The 22,239-nt window shown below is 34.9% G+C and overlaps 1 protein-coding gene, 1 non-coding gene and 1 pseudogene across 2 annotated transcripts; 1 reads left to right on the top strand and 2 right to left on the bottom strand.

The window, feature by feature from the left end:
- Nucleotides 1–2,460: 2,460 nt before the first annotated feature.
- LOC140839174 (uncharacterized) lies at nt 2,461–10,062 on the bottom strand (annotated as a pseudogene).
- On the top strand, nt 7,074–7,182 carry LOC140840353 (small nucleolar RNA R71). The gene has a single exon (XR_012119941.1). It is a non-coding gene; the product is annotated as a small nucleolar RNA R71 (small nucleolar RNA).
- A 10,496-nt stretch (nt 10,063–20,558) lies between the features above and the next one.
- Nucleotides 20,559–21,851, bottom strand: LOC140839398 (probable xyloglucan endotransglucosylase/hydrolase protein 23). Its single transcript, XM_073206073.1, has 3 exons — nt 21,498–21,851; nt 21,234–21,427; nt 20,559–21,069 (listed from the first exon to the last, which is right to left on the bottom strand). The coding sequence occupies exons 1-3, from the start codon at nt 21,774–21,776 to the stop codon at nt 20,673–20,675; spliced, it is 870 nt and encodes a 289-aa protein (XP_073062174.1). The 5' UTR covers nt 21,777–21,851; the 3' UTR covers nt 20,559–20,672.
- Between the last annotated feature and the right edge of the window lie 388 nt (nt 21,852–22,239).

The following is a 22,239-nucleotide window of genomic DNA, read 5'->3' as shown; positions in this document are numbered from 1 at the left end:
AATTTATGGCAACGATTTCTCTCATGGAGTTGGAATACAGATAAATTCTCAGAAAAATGGTTTACAGAATGCAGACAGACAGAAGAGCCAAACTAATCAAAAGATAGAAAATCCATTGATTCAAAATCTAGTTGTTCTTATTATATATTTTTTTCCTGATATATTTTTTTCTTTTTTTTCATAACATCATGGAATCAGACTAAGTTTATGCTTCTTGACCACATATTTATTTAATTTATACAATAAATTTCTCTCTTTCTTTTTTTTTAATTTTTTTTATGAGAGATATATGGGTCGTAGCATATAACTTAAAAATTACATAGATCTTCAATATCTTTCTTTTTGTATTTTTCTCCTCTTTTTTTTTCAGGAAATATCATTTTTTTTTTCAAAATAAGAACTCAAGATCTAAACAATAGATAGTCTCTCTCATGATCAATAAAGGCTCGAAAGCTGTTTTCTCAGTCCTCTCCACTCACTCACAAAATATGTGTGAGTTTAAAATTTTAGGCACTCTTATAAGGTATATCTTGGGCCATATACTTTAATACCTGATTTTTTCACAATGGTTAATCACTCAAAAATATTTCATAAATCATATTTTTATATTGATCAGAATATTAAAATTGACTTTTTTTTTTCAAATGAAAATTAAACATCCTTAAATAGATTAATACATTTTCTAAATTGAACCTTTCAAATATGTAATGTATGATATTTTTGCAAAAATTACAAAGATACAAGCAATAAACATGATTTTATTATAATATATATATATATATATATATATATATTTATTATTTTTTTTAATTTTTTTTTAAATTTTTTTTTATAAGTTAGTTCTCCCCCCAATCAGAATATGACATTGTCCCTAATGTCAAAATAACTATTAATAAAGAGTACATAATGAAAGAGATATCACCTGGAATATTATTGAAGATAACGAACTGAAACAAACGCAAACCAATCCACGACTTTTGAATCAATGATCCAACTTTCTTTTCTTACTGCTTGATTGCGACCAATTGATCTTTGTTATCATCGGATCATGCTTATGAACAAAAGCTTCCTAATTATCAATTAATTGGTCGGCAGTCGAAGCATAGGTGAGCATCCGTCGTGAATTTTCTGAAATGAAATTTTGTTCCACAGCTTTATCAAGAAATGTCAACAAACTGTCATAATAATTATTGATATTCAACAAACCCACAGGTTTATTATGGATATTAAGTTGTGCCCAAGAAACAGTGTGAAAAATTTCTTCTAATGTACCAAAACCACCTGGTAGTGCGATAAAAGCATCAGAATTTTCAATCATTTGAGTGATTCTTTCATACATAGAAGAAACTTTTAATTCCTCCCCAATCGTAACCCCTGTAATATTTCCTTCAGCTAAAGCTGTAGCAATAATACCCAAAACCTGACTACCTCCAAGATGAGCAGATGTTGAAACAGATCCCATTAACCCAATATTACCTCCCCCATATACCAAGTGAATTTTTCCCTCAGCCAATATCTTTCCAAGATTATTCGCTGCTTCTACAAACACTTCATTTTTTTCCAGGACTCGACCCACAAAATACACAAATATTTTTCAATGTTTGTGTAGAGGATCCAGCCATGTTTTTAATTTTTTTTTTGGTAATTTTCCTCTGGTTTTACGTCCAGAAACGGCTTCAACGCCTTCTATGAGTCGAGGATATGCTTCCCATCCAATTTTTTTATTAATTGGCAAACAGGTCTTTTTTAGTCGGATTCCCAAGACTATGACGCTCATCTTGGAATTGTTTCCATAAACGGAGAAGTTCAATATGCACATGTCCACTAGAATGCGTCTCAAGAGTCAATAAGATGTTATCTAAAGACTCCTTACTCAGCCATTCTTAATGAAACCAATTTTATCTTCTCTGTTATTGGAAACACATCCCAAATACCTGCATCGTTTGTCATAAGTCCATCTCGCACACTTATGACAAACCCCTAAACTTTTGGCCCTTCGTTTTTTCGCATAAGTGCTTTTTCCTAATCCAGGCAAATATCGAATGAGCAATGATTGTGGAACTTCTTCTCCTAAACGGACCTTAGCTTCTATTAGAAGACGAATATCTTCTGGAATTTCTTTTTGCATTAGCAATCTCAATCTTTCAGACCTTTATTTACAAATTTTTGAGAGAATTTCATCCATTTTCAAAAGAAAAGAAATGATTTTTTTTATTTTTGTATCAGCAATTGTGGCAAACTGATTTAACCGACTATGAGAGTCACGGAGTACCGTTATCCCCCATTTAACCGGGAAATAAAAAGATTAAAGAAACCTGAAATAAAAACAAACAAAATTAAATGCAACATAAAAATTTAAGGATCAGAAAGGGAAATAAACTCTTCTTGAAAGATTTCATTTTCCAAAAATGGTTTAAGCCTTGGCCCATTCACTTTAAAAATATCACCATTTTTAGGATTTTAAATATCCACATCTCCATAAGGATACACATGCTTTACAATATATGGGCCTGTCCATCTTGATCGTAATTTTCCTGGGAATATGTGAAGTCGAGAATTATAAAGCAAAACTTTTTTACCAATCTCAAAAGATTTTCTAAGAATTGTTTTATCATGAAATGATTTGATTTTTGCTTTATAAATCCTTGAATTCTCATACGCGTCATTTCTGAGTTCATCAAGTTCATTAAGTTGCAATTTGCGCAATTTTTTGGCATCATCCATGCTTGAATTTAAAGTTTTGATCGCCCAATAAGCTTTATGTTCCAATTCCACAGGCAAATGACAATGTTTTCCGTAAACCAACCTATAGGGAGACATATTCAATGATGTTTTAAAAGCTGTTCGATATGCCCAAAGTGCATCATTAAGTCGCAGAGACCAATCTTTTCTATTTGAGTTAACAGTTTTTTCCAAAATTTGTTTTATCTCCCTATTAGCTAATTCAACTTGTTCATTTGTTTGAGGATGATAAAGAGTAGTTACTTTGTGAGTAATACCATATTTTTTCTTTAATGAAGCAAATGGTTTATTAACAAAGTGAGTTCCCCCATCACTTATCATAGCTCGAGGAATTCCGAATCTACTAAAAATATTTTTTTTCAAAAATTTGATGACGATTTTATGATCATTTCTTCGACATGGAATTGCCTCTATTCATTTGGAAACATAATCAACTGCAACTAAAATATACAAGTATCCAAACGACGGTGGAAAAGGTCCCATAAAATCAATTCCCCAACAGTCAAAGATTTCAATTTCAATGATAGGATTCAAAGGCTTCATGTTTCTTTTTGAAATTGCACCCAATTTTTGACAATTTTCACAGATCTTGCAGATTTCGTGGGTGTCTTTAAACAAAGTGGGTCAATAAAATCCACACTGCAAGATTTTTGCAGCTGTTTTCTTTGAAGAACAATGTCCTCCGCATGCTTCTGAATGACAAAATTTAATGACACTACTTACCTCATTGTCGGGTATGCAACGCCTAAAAATTTGATCTGGACAATATTTGAACATATACGGATCATCTCAATAAAAGTTTTTTACCTCATTCAAAAATTTTCTTTTATCTTGGGAACTCCATTGCGGTGGCATTTTTCCTGTCACAAGAAAATTTACTATGTTAGCAAACCAAGGTGTAGTAGTAACTGAAAATAGATGTTCATCAGTAAAAATATCGTTAATTGGTGTCATTTCACAAGATGATCCTGTTACTAGTCTCGATAAATGATCTGCTACGACATTCTCGGTTCTTTTTTATCTTTGATCACAATGTCAAATTCTTGAAGCAACAAAATCCATCGTATCAGTCGTGGCTTTGCATCCTGTTTGGTCAACAAATATCTAATAGCAGAATGATCAGTAAACACAATAGTCGTTGATCCAATCAAATAAGAACGCAATTTATCTAATGCAAATATTACAGCAAGTAGTTCTTTTTCAGTTGTGGAGTAATTCATTTGAGCATTGTTTAAAGTTCTACTTGCATAATATATCACATAAGGCTTACCGTTTCTTCTTTGACCCAGTACTGCACCGACTGCATAATCACTCGCATCGCACATGATTTCAAATGGTAAAGACCAATCAGGAGGTTGCATGATAGGAGCTGATGTTAAATGTCGAATGATTTTATCAAAAGCATTTTGACATTCTTGAGTCCACTCAAATGCAGTGTCTTTTGTTAAGAGGTAACAAATGGGTTTAGAGATTATACTAAAGTTCTTTATAAACCTCCTATAAAATCCAGCATGTCCCAAAAATGAGCGAATTTCTTTAATGGTTTTTGGAGGGGGTAAATTGGCAATAACATCAACTTTTGCTTTATCTACTTCAATTCCATGAGATGACACGACATGTCCCAAAACAATTCCAGAAGTAATCATGCAATAACATTTTCCCAATTTAAAATAAGACCTTTTTCCTCGCATTTTTTTAAAACTTTTTCCAAATTTTCAAGACAATTATCAAATGTATTCCCAAAGACAGTTAAATCATCCATGAAAATTTCCAAACAATTTTAAACCATGTCGCAAAAAATGCTTAGCATACATCTTTGAAATGTTGCTGGGGCATTGCATAATCCAAATGGTATCCTTCTAAATGCAAATGTTCCAAAAGGACATGTGAATGTAGTTTTTTCTTGATCTTCGAGTGCAATGGGAATTTGATAATAACCTGAATATCCATCAAGAAAACAGTAGTATGGATGACCTGCTACTCTTTCTAAAATTTGATCCAAAAATGGTAATGGAAAATGATCTTTTCTAGTGGCGTCATTTAATTTTCTATAATCAATACACATCCGCCAACTAGATGGGACTCGACTTGTTAACAATTCAGCTTTTTCATTTTTTATCACTGTGATGCCAGATTTTTTTGGAACTACTTGTGTTGGGCTTACCCACTTACTATCAGAAATAGGGTAGATAATCCCAACATCGAGTAGTTTGAGAACTTCAGTTTTCACAACATCTTTCATGTGTGGATTTAATCTCCTTTGTGGTTGTTGAGATGTTTTAGCATTTTCTTCTAAGTGAATTTTGTGAGTGCAAATTAGTGGATTAATGCCCTTAAGATCTTTTAGTGTCCAACCAATTGCATTTTTATTTCTTTTAAGCATATCAACTAATTTACCTTCTTGATTACTTGATAGTTTGGAAGAAATTACCACCGGATATGTTTCATCTTCTCCAAGAAATGCATACTTCAATTCTTCTGGCAAGGGTTTTAACTCCAATATGGGTGGTTCGTCTTTGTTCTCATATTTTGCATCAAATTCTTTCTCTGATCCTGGTAACTAGTGATACCTGATAAAATCATCAAGATCAATTTCAATATTTTCTTTAACAGTTTCAATTGAACAAATATCTAATTGATCACGAGTACTCCCTTCTTGAATGTTTTCTTCCACAAGAGTTTCAATAAGATTTTCATCTTCACTTTCATCTCCTTTTTCATGTGGTTGCTTACAAAGATTAAAAACATTGAGCTCCAAGGTCATGTTACCAAATGACAACTTCATTATTCCATTCCTGCAATTTATAAGAGCATTAGAAGTTGCTAAAAATGGACGACCCAGAATTACATGAATTGCATTACAAGCTTCGATAGGTTGTGTATCTAAAACTATGAAATCGACAGGATATACAAAGTTATCAACTTGGACCAATACGTCTTCTACCATACCTCTTGGAACTTTAACAGATCTATCGGCAAGTAAAAGTGTTACCGAAGTATATTTTAACTCGCCTAGATTGAGTTCTTGATAAACCGAATATGAAAGTAAATTCACACTAGCTCCAAGATCAAGCAAGGCTTTTTTAATCTTTCGTTCTCCAATAATACAAGAAATAGTAGGACAACCTGGGTCTTTGTATTTCAAAGTATTATTATTTTGAATGATTGCACTTACTTGTTCGGCTAAAAATGCTTTCTTTTTCACATTCAATTTTCTTTTCACAATGCACAAGTCTTTCAAAAATTTGGCATATGATGGTACCTATTTTATTGCATCTAATAAAGGAATATTAACTTTTACTTGTTTAAAAATATCATATATATCAGAATTCAAATTTGATTTTTTTGTATTTTTCAATGCATGAGGGAATGGTGGTGACACTGTCTGTTGAACCTCCTCTTCGCAAGTTATGGGTTCCACTTTCTCACCCTTTGATGTTGATTTATCATCATCTTCACAAGGTTCAAGTATGGATTTTTCCACAACCTTACCACTTCGAAGGGTAATAACAGATTTTACCTGATCCATCGGTTGAGTTCCAGAAGTTCCAGTTTGTTAATGATGATCCTTGGGATTAGGCAGAGGTTGTGAAGGAAATTTACCTTTTTCATGAACATTAAGTGCAAATGCAAATTTAGCAAAAGTATCTTTCAAATCTGTCATGGTTTGAGCAGTTTGAGTATTGATAGACTCTTGCTTTGCAATGAAAGAATTCAATAAATCTTCCAAATTCCTTTTAGGTGGAGGAACATAAGGTGCATAATTTTGAAAATTTTGTTGATTTTGAAAATGTGGTTGCGGAAATTGTGCAGCATTATCATTCCTCCAACTAAAATTTGGATGATTTCGCCAACCTGGATTGTAATTTTGAGAAAATGGTTCAAAATTTGGCCTTTTGAAATTGTTCAAAACATTGGCTTGTTCATGGAGACATTCTTTAAAAGAGTGCAAAGTGGGACAATCTTTTTTAAAATGATCACTTGTATCACAGATGTGACACACAATTTCTTGAACAAATTTTAATTGACCATTCTTTTTCAATTCAAGTGCCTCAACTTTTCTTGCCAAAGAGGTAAATCTAGCTTGAAGATCATGTTCATCTTTGAGAGTGTACATACCTCCACCAGATGTAGGAGATTGAATCTTGTTTGATGGTTCGATTGTACCTATAGTGTCCCAATTTTGAGCATTTTCAGCTAATGAATCGAGATACTCAATTGCCTCGTTTGGATCTTTATCTTCAAATGTTCCATTACACATAAATTCAACCATTTGCCTATCTTTAGGTGTTAAGCCTTCATAAAATTGAGAAACAACCCTCCAAATTTCAAAACCATGATGTGGACAAAGATTAATCAATTCTTTGTATCTATCCCAACACTGATAAAAAGTTTCTCCTTGTTTTTGAGTGAAAGTGATAATTTGCCTTTTGAAAGAATTTGTTCTATGCGATGGAAAAAACTTTTTCAAAAATTGTTGTTGCAATTCATCCCAAGTTCGAATGGATCCTGATCTAAGATTTTGTAGCCAAGTTTTAGCTTTATCTTTTAAAGAAAAAGGAAAAAGCTTAAATCGAATGGTGTTCATGCTACAATTTAGATCATTATATGTGTTGCACACTTCTTCAAACTCTCGTAAATGCATGTATGGATGTTCAGAATCTAAGCCATGAAAGTTGGGTAAAAGTTGGATAATACCAGGCTTAAAATTGAAATGAGATGCATCAGGGGGAAAAACTAGACATGAAGGTGCACTAGTACGTGTAGAATTCATGTGATCTCTAAGTGTTCTTCATCTATCATGATCATGTTGAGATTGAATTTCATCTTCATTTTCTTGGATGGGTATTCCGCCATGTTTTGTAAAAATAAAGGGTTATTTCGAATGAGTCGACCACTAAGTGTACGTGACCAAATGCTCATGCAAATGCAAATGCAAATGAATAAAAACACACAAAAGCAATAAAAATTCAAATAAAGAAAAATAAACTATAAAGGAAATTAAATAGACTTGAAATTAAATTATACTTCCCCGGCAACAGCGCCAAAAACTTGTTGCGACTCTGATTGTTGCACTCCCAAGAGCAGGTTGTCCACAAGTAGTATAATTCGGTGAGTCTGATATCGTATCCACATGGAAGCTAAGGTAATTACAAGTCCGCTACAATGTCATTTTGTTTTGTTTTGTTTTGTTTTTGTTTCTTTTTAATTTTAATTGTTTGAATCTTTAATGGGTAAATTTTAATTGTTTCAAATTTTAATTTAAGTAGTTGAGATTAAAGGATCCACTCTTGGTATTTTAATAAAGTTAACATTAACGAACAATATTGAAATCCACTTAATAAAATGGTTCTAATATATTAAATAATCATATTTATATTATATTATATATTATTATCTTATAAGTATATAATATATACCAAAACTTATAAATTTGGTCAAGTATTTATTGTGCTATATATATTTGTAAACACTAAATCAAGGTTCCCACTTTAAATGGTTGGTAAAACCAAACTAACATTTAAATGGTACCAAGAAATTAATATTATGATATATTCATATATAATAAATCAAGACATCCACTTTAAATGGTTGGTAAAACCAAACTAACATTTAAATGGTTCCAACATTTAAATGCAGGCTTCGTTGGGAACCATTGGTGGATTGCTACTACGTTTGGGTATTGTGAGTATGATTTGGGATAAATTTTTGTGCTTAGTCTTGTGTCGATAGGCACTTGGTTGCATTAGAAGTCGTATGAAGTATTTTGGTGTCAAAATTCATGTTAGGGATTATGTTGCGTAGTTGTTGTGAGTCGTCGTTTTTGGGGACTTTTGTTTGAGTTGAATCTCTGTTATAGCGTCCTAGGATGAGTCTCTATAGATTGATTCATGATTCATATAATTTAGTAGGAGTTTTAATCTTCGTTTCGCGGAGTCCAGAAGACTCGGCGCCCGAACGGTAATATTTTACCGCTCGAGCGCCACTCTTTCTGTCCGAGTATTTTCTCCAGAAGGCTCGGCACTCGAGCGGTAATTTATTACCGCCCGAGCGCGGACCCTGGCGTGCGAGCGATAAGGTTTTACCGCCGAGCGCGGCCCCATCTGGAAAAATATTTTGTTCTTTCTTCTTTTCAAGTTCTATAGTGAGTTCATGTCTTTTATTTTTTGGGAAATGTTCACACATCATTTTAGAGATTGTTCGTGGTTCGATGTCATGGGTTAGTATGACGATTTAACGAGGTCAAGTCCCGTGTGATCTAGAATGTCATAAGCTATCTATTTAATTCGGTGGTGAGCAAGAATACCTACGTCTAAGTATGCAAGTTAAGTGTTGAAATTCATGTTAGTATGTGCAGCAGTGGCCCCAAGCGAGATCCAACGAATCCCTCAACGCCAAGTAAGTATGTTTGACGTGCAGAAAAAAATATTTTAAGTTTTTGAGGTATGCTAAATGTCTTGTGAACAAATTAAGTTTAGGATTGGAAAGCGTTAAATTATGAACGGGGACCAATCCGCCCGTTAAATTATGAACGGGTTTAGATCGAGATTGGAAAGCGTTAAACTATTAACGGGGACCAATCAGCCCGTTAACATATGAACGGGGATCTCATGTATGTGGCTGTGGATTCGTCCCTGTCAGCCCAGTACTATGGTTCAGTCTAATCAGGCGATTATGTTATGGGTCACTTGCATTGAAACATATCTCTACGCAAAATGATGAAGCTATGTATGTTCAAGTATGCAGGCATGTTTAAGAAAAGTTTATATTGATGACACGTCTAAGTATGTATGCACGTATGTTCATGTTTTGATATGCAAGTCAAGTTTTAAGTATGTATGTTCTATTTTAAAGTTGTGTGTGATCTTATTATGTAGTACTTTTTACTTCCGATTTATATGTGTTGAGTCTTTAGACTCAGTAGACTTGATCGATGTAGGTGAGGATGTTTATGAAGAGGCTGGAGGTGGGGACCAAGGAGCAGGCTTGGACTGAGCGGGAGGCTAAACCCGAGGACCGTCATGTTTTAAGTCTTATGAAAACATTTAATACTTTTGTCAAACTTTAAACTTCAAACCTTTGTTGCAACAACTTGTGAGACGTACAGCTTATTATTTTTATCAAATTTTGAATGTTCACGTTTATTTAAGAAAATTTTTAATTTTTCCGCACATTTTAAGTAGTAAAAAGTACGGTACGTTACATTTTCAGTAACCAATTAAACACCCCGTTCTTGTTTATTTCCTTTCAAATTTTGAATTTATTTAGTGTCTCTCTGACACCTTCTGTGCAACTTTTCAAATACTCAACCGTATACATATTAACACGTGTCCTTGTGTTTACACTGATGGCTTTACATTTTTGAATATTAACCGCCTCTTATTTTTTACCTTTACGATTTTCAGACTTTTGCTTTCTAGCTACTGCTTCTTCTCGTATTCTTCATCGCATAATCTACTTTGAAGTTCTCTAATTTACAGGCAAATAAATGGCTGTAGCTTACAATCTCAATGCTTATTAAGTCAACTCTGCATTAGTGCTTACTATCAAGGATGAAGGACTTGTACAGATGTTCAAAACTGTTGAGAAATCAGGACTCAGAAAGTTTGTGGAAGCACCTGCTAATATCTATAAGACCGCACTTTTGGACTTCTTCGCCAAATCAACTGTTCAAGATGGAAAAATCGTTCATTCCCAAGAGAACGCATTTATTTTCATTGATGATGTACTAATTGGTTCAACTTTCTTTCTTTCAATCTCAGGAACCTCTGATCAATCAGGAATTTCAAAGGAAGAAATGTCCACTTCTCTCTCTACCTTCTAAGCTTCTGGGGAGGAACTCTCTCCCTCTTGCTTCAAGAAGCTTCTGAAAATGGAGTACCAAGTACTCGCTGATATTATGGAGAAAACACTTCTTGTCAAAGCCGGTACTTTTGATCGTTTAACCGAGGAGAATGTTCAGGTGATGATAGCAATCACTTATGATATTATGGTAGATTGGAGTTGGTTTCTATTCAAAATCATGAGAGAAATGATTTCACGGAAGAGTCTTGGTTTTGCTGTTCAAATTATTCAGATGTTGAACGATGTTGGTTTTCCATTCACCACTGAACATGATGCTTCTTTTGTGACTATGGCCGATGCTGATAACGTACTTGCTCTACGGTCTAAGCCAATTGTGGCTGAATTTGTTTCAATAAAGAAAGAGATTGGGGATGCTCAAGCCGAGGGCCAAGCTCCTCAGAAGCAAATCAAAAGGAAGAGAGTAATTGTTTTGGCTGATTCAGATAAGACTATATCTGAAGAATCGACTGCACCTACTCAAGCTTCTCTTCCAGTAGCAACTCTGAGCAAAATGAAGCCCAGAACTACCATCCGCATCAAGAAAACAGCAGTCATTGCTGGTTTGGATACGGTCCCGTTGAGACAAGTATTTCTAGAAAGCAACCCATCCAAACCCAAGTCTGTTTCAGAACCAGCAGTGAATCTTTCTCAATCTACAGTTGCTCCTACTGTCTCACAACCAACTGTTGCATCCTCTATCATCACACCAGCAGCTGTTACTGTTCCATTAACTTCAACTTCAGTGTCTACTCTCAGATCTACTACTGGAGTTGTCTTTCGAGATTCATTAGCCGGATCCTCCACTACTCGGTCCGTGATGCCTATTCCTACTGGAAAAGGAAAGGGGAAGTTGTTTGAAGAACCCCAAGCTCAACACACCAAAAACACAGTGCAAACTGGCATTGAGCTCCACCTTAAGGAAATTGGAAAATTTGCAAGGGAAAACATGTTGTTCTTAGATGAATGGCTGAAAATGAGAGTTTTTCACCCTCTCAGTTACTTACGTACTAAAGACGTATTTTCACAAATGGTGAAGCATGAGAAGAAAGTTTTTGCTACTGCAAAAACCAAAAATGTCATTGAAGCAATGAATCGCAGAAACTACATCCTTGATCAATTGAAGCAGAAGGAGATGGACTCTGTGTTGAAGACTCTAAAGTCTAATTTTGATCCAATGAGTCCTACTGCTCCTCATGATCAAGATATTATCAAGTTTATGACTGATCAGATGCATTTTTTGATTGAGCAGATTCAAGCTCGAGAGCAGGCTTTTGCTAAGCCTATTTCATATAGGTTAGGCAAGGTTCCCGAACTTTTGAAGATACAGCCAGTTGAGGAAAGGACCACAGTTTCTTTAAAAGCAAATGTCTCAAGTACTCCTGCATCACCAGAACTTCCTACTCGATCATCGTCTTTGATCTCTGTTCAAGAGCTGGCCTCGGTGGATGATGTCATCCAGTCCATTGTTCCTACTGCTACTACACCAAAATCAACTCAGGATGTGGTACTCTCAGAAGCTCCACTCGAACTTCAACCCATGGAAGCATCAGATGATAACCCATTGCCAAATCTTGAGAAATTTTCTGCTGAACATCAAGTAGAAATGAAAGCTCTATTAAATAGGTCATCTGAACTCATCCCTTCGGAGCAACCACTAAAGTTGTTCACCAAGACGAGAATGAAGCTCCTGAAAAAATTAATGTTTTTGAAGAAACTTCTACTGCTCCATCTGCTGCTGAGGAAACTACTGCAGCACCTCCCTTCTCTACTGCTCAAGAAGAAAGCTCTGCTGAACGTGGTCCTTCTACTGCTCTACTGGATGCAATCTCTACTACTGCTCCACCAAAGCTCACAACCTATACTGCATTGGTTGTGTTTGTCTCTGACTCAGCTGCTCATGTTGCTCATGTTGATGAAATCAAGCAGCGTATGCTCACAAGAACTCCATCTCCGGAACCAGAATTCTTCAATATGGAATTTGAGATAGAAATTCTGCAAAGAAACCTCAGCAATCTCTCGGAGATAGTAAAACAGATATCTCGTGAACATGCCGCATAAGTAAGTGGCGCAACGTTCTTCCGAGATAGTATATCTAAAGAAATATTTCGCACAGCGGAATATGTGAGCAAAATGCATGCTAAGACCACTGTTTTTAGACAATCTGTTTCTAGAAGCCACGGTGCCATCATGCTCGGCCAAACTGACATACTCTAACGACTCACAGACCATGATGATCTTATTCGTTCAGTCTCCACCTCAATGGAATCTATGGATGCCAAGATTGAGTCTCAATCTCAATCTCTCAATGCTCTAAATGAATGAGTATCTCATCAGGCACCATATCTGGAGATGCTAAACAATGGTATTATGAATCTCTCTGGATGTATGAACGATTTAATTTCTCGAGTTATGGCTGCCGATGCCAAAAAAAGGGAAGGAAAAGCAGAACCAGAAGGAAGACAACCAGAAGAAAGAAGAACCGGAGACATGTCAGAATCCTCTGCCATAAGAGATCATAACGCTGATGCTCAGAATGATGAAATTACTTTCAGGGACATTGGCACTGATAACTAAAACTGTTGTTGTTTGATTATCCTAATATATTTTTGTTATATATTGCCTTTATCTATCTCTGCTAACGTCCAGGTTTTGGCATCACCACAAAGGGGGAAATTGTTAGACTCAACTTAATTGTGACGATAAGAATCAAAACCAACATGCTGATTAGTTAAAATCAGTAGACAATATAAAAGCAGTAGTCTTCAGAACTTAGAAAACCAGAAGCAAAACTCAGTCTAAACTGGAGTAACTTATCGTCTTCTGTTCTAACGGAACTAGTTTTAAATGTTACCGTTACTTTATCAAGTACTAGTATTAATTGCATCATTAATGTTGTACGAAGTTATTTATTACGTCTTACCAGTTTTGGTATGAAACAAGACTGATTGTTTTGAAGCCTTTATGCAGGACCCTTTTCAGGTATTAAAGCTGATTTCATCAGAAGTTAAAGAATCCGTTTTTATTATAGACGTTGGATTCAAGATATCTATATATATGGATCAAATCCATTTGAAGAATAACGCTGATTACTTTTATCTATCCAACGTTACATTGAGCAACCGCGAAAAAATAGTTATCTTCTAAGCTCAACTTGCATAAAAGCAGTACACGTTTAATTTCTTATATCTGATCTTTGGAGATCATTTTGTATGGATGTTTCTTCAACTCTTCTAGTAAAACGCCTTACAATATTCCTTTGAAGAAGAGTTTGTAAATTGGAAAAGAATCTTTTCCAAAACCTTGTTATATTGAATAATATTGTGTTGTTTACTAAGAGTTTCAGTATGCAAAGAATAAGTCCTGCTGAAGTGGGTGTGTACAAGTGTTGTAATGTAAAATCCAAAGTTTTTTAGTGATACCTTCTGGAAACAGAAGAAGGAGAGACATAGAAGATTTTATCTTCGAACTTCCAGAAACAACTACTATTCTATTGCCTACTATTATTACTGTTTTCACCCTACTCCATCAGATTGTTTCCGCACTTATTATTGTGATATGCTGGACGTAACGTTGAACAAGAATAGCTACAATCTCTAACAGGATTTTAGCACCATTTGCAAAATCTATCAGTAAAGGAAAGAGTTTGTTCACCCCCCCCCCCCCCCCCCCCCCTCTAAACTCTTCATCGATCCCCAACAATTTCGAGTTTGAACATTATTAATTTTGACCAAGGATTTTACATTACAAGTTTTGTCCGATCAAATAGTCAACAAGTAGAGGTCGATCGAATACATAACATGTTATACATACATATATAGGATCTTTGCAAATATTGCTTCACAGAATATGTTGCAACAGAAAGTAAGACATGTGTTTCAAAATTCACTAAATATGGTAGAATCATAACATAAACGTGTACATATACTTATGGTATTGAAATTCATCTCATATTCTATGATTTTACTAATCAGTCTCCTATATTTAATTTTTTTAAGAGGTGATGCCACATATCAGTTATTATTACCCCACCGTATTAGGGCCTTAAACTTACCATGTTTTGAAAAATTTCTCTTTAATGTTTCTAACTTGAATCATAACAGTGCTCTTGACTTATAAAATGCTCGTGACAAAAAATCAACATACTTAGAAAGACAAATGGTTCGAAGGTCAAATACATAGAATAATAATGTGAACTATCGATAACATGCATACATATTTATTTTAAAAAGTAATCTCTCTTACAGAAAGGTGCTCCAAAAACACATGGAAAGTTGCTTCAAAGCTCAAACTTCTTGGCTTGAAGGTTGAGCAGAAACTTTAATGAACCAGGAATTTACAACTTTTTGCTCAAACTTTAGGCTTAAATCTAAATATTTTAGGTGTGATTTGCTCTAGTTTGATGCATAACAAGCCACCAAAAGAATACACGAAATAAATTGCACCATCTCAAGAATCTGAAGGTCCACGAGAACCACGTACATGCATGTAAGTTATTAAATTTCTTTGGTATTTTATTAAATTGTTTTAAAGCATTAAATGCATATTTATTTTATTAATTATGTGTTTAATTATTTTTATGCATTTTATGCATAATACATGCATGGTAATATTTATTTCATGAAATTTTAAAAGTTCATGCACTAGTGTTTCTAGATGCATTTCTCGTTCGATCGAGAAACGAAGACCGGAGAATTTTTAGGAAAATTATTTTATTACATGATTAATTTTTATTAATTAATATAAGTTGTTTTTAAGTGTATTTTTCAAAATTGGGATTTTATTGGGTATTTTTGCCCGCGGGATTTTATTTTTAATGGTACGCAAATTTTATCGAATCGGTGGACTTTTTGAGGGTTCGACTAATATTTTCAAAATCTTTCCAACACGAAATATTTTTCGAGAGTGTGTTTGTTTTAATGAGCCTAATTTTAAGCTTATTGAGCTTTATCCTTTTTATTTAAAATAAGGGCCCATTAACTAAATTATTATCGATATAATTAACACTTAATTATTCCCTAAGCTCCCCACTTAACCTAATCAGTCTTCATCGGCCGCACACCCCCTCCACTCACAAGCTTTCTCGTGATTTGGTGCTGCAACATTTCGGTGAAACCATTTTCCTCCTCAAGCAAATATCTCCTCCCTTCGGTTGTTGGCTCCTCGATCATTTGTCCAAGATTTTACACCTAAGGCACGCCCCGTACCCTTGTTTCTGCATCATTTATGTTTGATACATGTTGTGTTGTGTTTTATGTGTGCGTAAATCTCGATTCAGCCATGCACATGGAAGATTTTTGGTTTTTGTCAAATACATGCATCATTTGTTTTCCACTCACGTTTTCTCTGATTTGTTGCGAGGGTTCGGCTGTACTGAGGGTTGTTTTCATCAAGAAAGAAAGAGTAGGTAGGCTGGAGATGAAGCTTGGTCGAGCTTTGTTGTAGAAGTTGAGGGCCGATCGGATGGGAGCTGGTGTGAGGGCTCGATCCACGCTCCTGTTACACCAGCTGTGTGAGGGCCTTCTCCAGCCCTGGACCAGACCCTGGTGGATCTTATATGGGGCTGGGATGGCTTGAACCACGCTAGAGTCGACGAATCGAACGATCGAGCCATGTTGGGAAGTGTAGACGCGGTAGGATCTCCTTGGTGTCTAGCGGTCGTGGGCCTTGTGCAGCTTGCATGGGACTGGATCCCTGAGCCTAGTGTGTCAAGTAGGGTACCAAGGTGGTCAAGGGGAGGTCGGTTCATGGCTGGTACGTCGGGTGTGGCTAGTGGCATGAGTTTTTGAGAAAAATAGTGCACGAGGAGACGATTTAGGAAAGAGCCAAGAGTTGGGTTACTTTCTGGAATTTCAGCCATGATTTTAGAGGACTGATGGCATTGTTTTAGGAGCATTATAGTGTTTTTAAGGTGTCATAAAAATTTGGGAAATTTTTGGTTAAATTTGGGGTCGGTTCGGGTTGAAACGGGACCTGGTCCAAGTTTTAAAACGAATCGGTTAAGTTGTGATTTTGGCTCGAGTTTATATGTAGGAATGCTTTTAATAATGTTTTGGGATATTTTAAGGAGTTTGTTAAGCTTCACTTCAATTTTAGAAGTCTAAAGGTGAAACGATATTTTTCGGTACCCCCGGGGTGAGATTTTGGTCATGGCAGTGCCTTGAGCACAAACTTATTATATTTTAAATGTTCACGCATCACGTTTATGATTTTTACGCAATGATGATAAATACGTTGTGTTCTTGGTTTTAAGGAAAAAGTTACGCTTATGCATTTTTTTATTAAGTGGTAATTATGATTTTATTTTTGAAGGATGAGATTTGGTTGTGACTGACGATGTATATCTATACGATGATATGAGATATGATGAGCTGAGGCTCGGGCTCAGTAGAGGGGTAATTATGTCGCTAATGTCCCCCGCCGTCAGGTACTGTGGTTATACGTAGATGGATCCATCAATAGAGCTGATACGAAAGTCACAACTAATGAACTGAATTCAATTAAAAAGAAAATGTATACGTTTATCATGACATGAGATGACATGATTTGACACGTTATGATTTTATACGACACGTTTATGTGCATGTTTTTAAGTTAGTGGTAGTTATGTTGAGTATGATATTTTTCACTGCTGTGTGCCAGTATATGTACTTGTTATTCCTTGTATAGGCGTGTTAAGTCTTTAGACTCGTTAGGCGTGTGTGATGTAGGTGAGCTTGATGCTGAGGAGACTGGAGGCGCTGAACTCTGAGTAGGCAGCTCTGGTGCAGTGACACGTTTACGCTTGATGTTGGTTATTTTAAATTGTGAGATTTTTATTGCCAAATAAAGACGATTAAATGTTATTTTGTAATGGCGAGCTTTAAAAAAAATTACGCGCTTTACAAATGGTAGATGTTACAGAAATAAAGTTACATGAATTTTCGGATTTTCATATATCTAAAATTAGGTCAACTTGCAAAAGCATCTGCGACATATCGAACCACCGGATATAACTGAAATTTGGTCGACACGTTAAAACAAAAAATAACCAAATTGTGAAAGGTAGTTATTGGAGTTGAACATCATTTGAAGTAGTTTTTTGAGCGACAAACAGAAGTTTTCGTTTTTCTCGCATAACATTTGTGCAGTTTTCTTGGAGGTTGGTGGATAGATTATAACCGTTAAATTGGTCTTAATTTTTGGTAAAATATTCATAATGTGGATTTGGTATAATTTGAATGGTGGAGATTCGATTCCAATTTTTGTATTGATGGAAATAGGTTTTGGAAAATGACCTGCTTCTTGCTGCTGAAATGCTCTGAATTTAGTTGCTTACGTTCGAATATGAATAGAGTTTTTGCTAAGTAATTTGATGTTATTTCGCCATTCAACCGATGAATATTTATAGGCTACAAAAGTGAGCTGAATATGATCACCTATTCATGACGATTTACCTCCTCTTAAAGGCCATTATTTTTCTTTTATGGTGGGGTTATATGACTGGTTCAATATGGGTTCTAGCTGTGGGTTCACTACTATTTGTGATTCAGAACATTTTCTTTTATTCAGACGTACATTCATTTGCCCCATTTTATGTACTAACAATTAATTATGAGAATGCCAGAAATCATTATTTGATTAAACCCATCGAATCATAACAAGAGCGTTTAGTAGTATCGCCTCATTATTACCTAGGTATTACTCATAATGCCTACAAGAACCAGTCGGTTATGATTAATGTATAGTACTGTCCTTCATCATATATCTCGATTGAATCTGCAATGATTGGTTCATCGAGGGTTGTACATTAGATTCGATAACTATGTGATACATTCAATTTACGTAGTGTCATCGCATGCACAACTAGAGAACCTAATTTACATCTCATACTCTGGTCAGAGATTTCATGTACTATTATTTCATTAGATTACGTAGGATATCCATGCCCGTATGTGAGCGGTGAATTCTCGACTACAATGCACTAACTCCTACACACTTTGCAATTGCACCCAACATCGCCATCTTGTGACCCTCGTGAAGTCGGTATACGAGTCAAAGTACAATCCTAGCATGTAGAGTCTCAGTGTTGTCCCGGGTCGTAAGGACTAATGGTGTACAATCACAACCACACTTTTCTTCTCGATGAGTGATGACCACTTGGAATATCCGATGGACGGTTGTTCTGTATAATCATCATATGATTACTCATCTGCATGTTTGGAAATCTTTATGTCATTACCAAGAAACATGATACACAACATCACAGATGTCAGTCTCAAGATCAAGCGGTATTTACCCTTGTTTTAGGCAGTTGAATCGACTAAGAATGAATTTAGATTATATAGTGTTTACAAATGAGTTTCAATATCGAAGTAAGATTCAGTTGTATGAAAGTATAATCAAGTACTTTATCTATATCGATCACATGGGTACACATATAAAGTAAAATAAAATCATAAAAAGTTAATTGTATTAAAATAAAAAAAAATTATTACAGTTGGGTCAATAAATTATCTAGCCAACAGTTAACTTAAAAGACATATATTCTAACAGAGAGAGAATGATTGGGGCTGTGGTTTCTAATTTTAGAAATGGTATACATATAAAGTGTGTATTGGTTACTTAACGGTCGGTTCGGTTCGGTTTTCGGTTTTTTATTTCGGTTTTTTCGGTTTTCGGTTTTACAAATATATAATGCGATATCCGAACCATTTTTCTTCGGTTCGGTTCGGTTTTTTTACCGAAATGGTTCGGTTATTTCGGTCGGTTATTCGGTTTTGATACAATTATTTAAATTAACAATATAAATATATTATAAAATATAATATGTTATCTTTTTAAATGATTTCTTAGTAAAATATTTAATATAAAGTACAAATGAATTACTTAAACAATAATCAACTAAGTATTATTCAAAATAATTCTTCATTCACTAATATCATCTCAATAAATAATATAAAATAAAAATAACATTATTAATTTAATTAAATTTCGGTTTTTTCGGTCGGTTCGGCTTTGACATTTATAATCCGAAACCGAACCAAATTAATTTCGGTTTTAACATTTATATCCGAATTATAAAATTCGGTTTTCGGTTCGGTTTAGTGTTCGGTTTTTTCGGTTTGGATTTTCGGTTTTTGTCGGTTTTATCCGAAGTTTGAACACCCCTATGTCCAACTAACTCAATTTTTCGTATTTATTTTGTATTTTTGTGTTAATTTAATTTTATAAGTATTTTATATCGTTTTAAATATCTGACCTTCCAAATTCCTATTTTTAACACATTTTTATTTATTATATTAAATTATTTTAATTTAAAATTTTAATAATTATTTCGATTATGTCAAATTATTCACCTACGTAACATATAAACTCAAACTGCATCGTAGTGAATTGAATATATTAATGCTTGAAACTGACATACAAACAAACATCTTGTGAAAAATATGATGCTTGTAATGCACCAACCATTTTTGGTATGTTGGATCCCAAAGCCAAATAAATTGAGTCGCCTCAACATTTAGTGTTTTTTGGGTAAGCATCGAAATTAGCGGTTTTTTGTGGTTAATGAGATCCTATCCATGTGGGCATTGCTTCCATGAGAGGATAGATGGCCAAGATCTTGCCAAACATACAATTTCAAAAAAAAAAAGTGGGTCCTACATATGTATGGACAAATCTTGGACATCCATCCTATCATGAGGGCAGTGTCCGCATAAGTAGGATGAAATAAATCGTTTTTTGTTGGTAATAAATCAATCACAAAAGTCAAAACTCGATCCAACATTTCATTTTCTTATTCCTTAGATATTAGTACTTTTTTTCACTTTCACATTTGCATTTAATTCACCTAAATAGTACTATATGATTATGACCTTCCCACTTATAACTTAATGAATTGATATTAGTATTCAGTGTAATTAATAGCTAAAAATTTAGTGTGGTTTGAGTATTATTTTTGTAAAAAATTTATGTTACAGTACAAAAGACAATTAATAGAACCGTATAATTATTAGCAACTTATTGATTTATTACATACACAAGGTGTAGGAAAAAAACAAACAAACAAACAAAGAATTCTGCCATGATATTGGATAACTTTGGTACTACATTATTGTGCATTCTGTAGGGAAACCTTGAGGGAATCGCTTTGAATCCGTGCAATAATTATATATCATGAAATTCTTCTGCGCCCATTTCATTCTTGCTTCGCTCGTGGCATCAAGCTCTGCATTTAACCATGCATCCTTGCCGTTGGTAGCACCAGAAGGGCAGGGCGATGCGCCGGAGGGCGACTTTATGCATGCATCAGCCTTGAAATTCCGGTAGGAAGCAACGAATGGAGCCTTACTCCAATCGGTTTTGATCAGTCCTCCTCTCGTGGCCCAATCGTCGGCATTCCACAGGCTCGACTGTATCCTCATCGGTTGATTTTTCGGGTAGGGAACTCCTCGCGATTCCAGATTCTTGAATTCTCTAATGGGCGTGCCATCCACCGAGAATCTGAACATGAAAAAGAAACATCTATATATAATGAATATATGGAAAACAAAATAAATAAATTTGTCACCAAAAGTACGGTGCGTGGTAGAGTGACATAAACCTCGACGTGATAGCCAAAAAACCCGACTCCCCTTGCAATAAAAAAGAAGAACAAAATTACTTACATGATTCGCTGGGGATTCCACAGGATAGAATATGTATGAAAGTCAGCAGTGGGATCAAACCAAAGATAAAACTGCTGTTCTCTATTGCCTTTGCCCTGGCTATACACATTAGTGTGCATAATATAAGGGTCGCCACTCAAATTCCCCAAGAACTCGAAATCTATCTCATCGTGTGTCGCCCCCTGTGAAGACAACTGCAAACAGAAACCCATTAGTTCACTTGTAATTAACGTCGTACAATTATTTGAATAATTTAATACTTACAAAATATGCAGTGACGGTTCCGGCTGAGTTCCCTGCCACAAGTTTGAGCTGCATATCGATCTTTCCGAACATGTATTCGTCCTTGGACTGGAATCCGGAGCCTGAGGTTTTGTCCAAAGTGAGAGTAAGGAGCTCGCCATTGTTGATGATTTTCGCCCGGCCGTCTCCCCATGTTAAGTCGAAATCTTTGTAGAAATTGGCAGAAGCAAGCGTAAACATGATCACTATAGTTAATAGAAGAGGCAATGCAAGTGAAACTTGTGAAGACTTTGGAGCCATTTTGAATAAAACGTGAGCGTTTCTTTTTTCCTTTTTTGTGTCCGAAAATGGATTCTGATTTGATGCTAAGGATTGGGAATAAGCGTTGGGATTTATAGAAGGAAAAAAAGTATAGGATGTGGTTGGACGAGAGGAAAATGGCATGGAAGGTGCAATTAGCTAAAAAAATGTTAGTCTATTATCTTTTTTTTTTAAACCAAATAAAATGAATTTTCTTTTTTCTAAAAAAATGATTTCAGAATATATTTCCTTCAATATTTCCAAATTAAAAATTAAGATCAGAAGGTCCTAAAAACTACAATTTCTACTGCTTCTCTTTCAAATTATTTTTTTTAAAAAAAATGAACAAATTAATTGATGGTGTAAAAGGTAAACCGACATCCTCACATCACTTACACCAGTGGTAGATGTTTTTTGTAATTTAATTGATTGGTGGGTGTAAATGAAGTATGTATATTAATTA

Source organism: Primulina eburnea, chromosome 8, assembly GCF_022965805.1.
Source record: "Primulina eburnea isolate SZY01 chromosome 8, ASM2296580v1, whole genome shotgun sequence".
Taxonomy (NCBI): Eukaryota; Viridiplantae; Streptophyta; class Magnoliopsida; order Lamiales; family Gesneriaceae; genus Primulina; species Primulina eburnea.
This window is presented reverse-complemented; position numbering and strand designations above follow the sequence as displayed.

Excerpts from the sequence above, each read along its gene's own strand:
- LOC140839398 (XM_073206073.1), bottom strand. The coding sequence starts at position 21,776 with ATGGCTCCAAAGTCTTCACAAGTTTCACTTGCATTGCCTCTTCTATTA. Across the intron at positions 21,428-21,497 it reads GAACCGTCACTGCATATTTT|TTGTCTTCACAGGGGGCGAC; the intron begins GTAAGTATTAAA and ends TTCTGTTTGCAG. Across the intron at positions 21,070-21,233 it reads TGGAATCCCCAGCGAATCAT|ATTCTCGGTGGATGGCACGC; the intron begins GTAAGTAATTTT and ends TTTCATGTTCAG.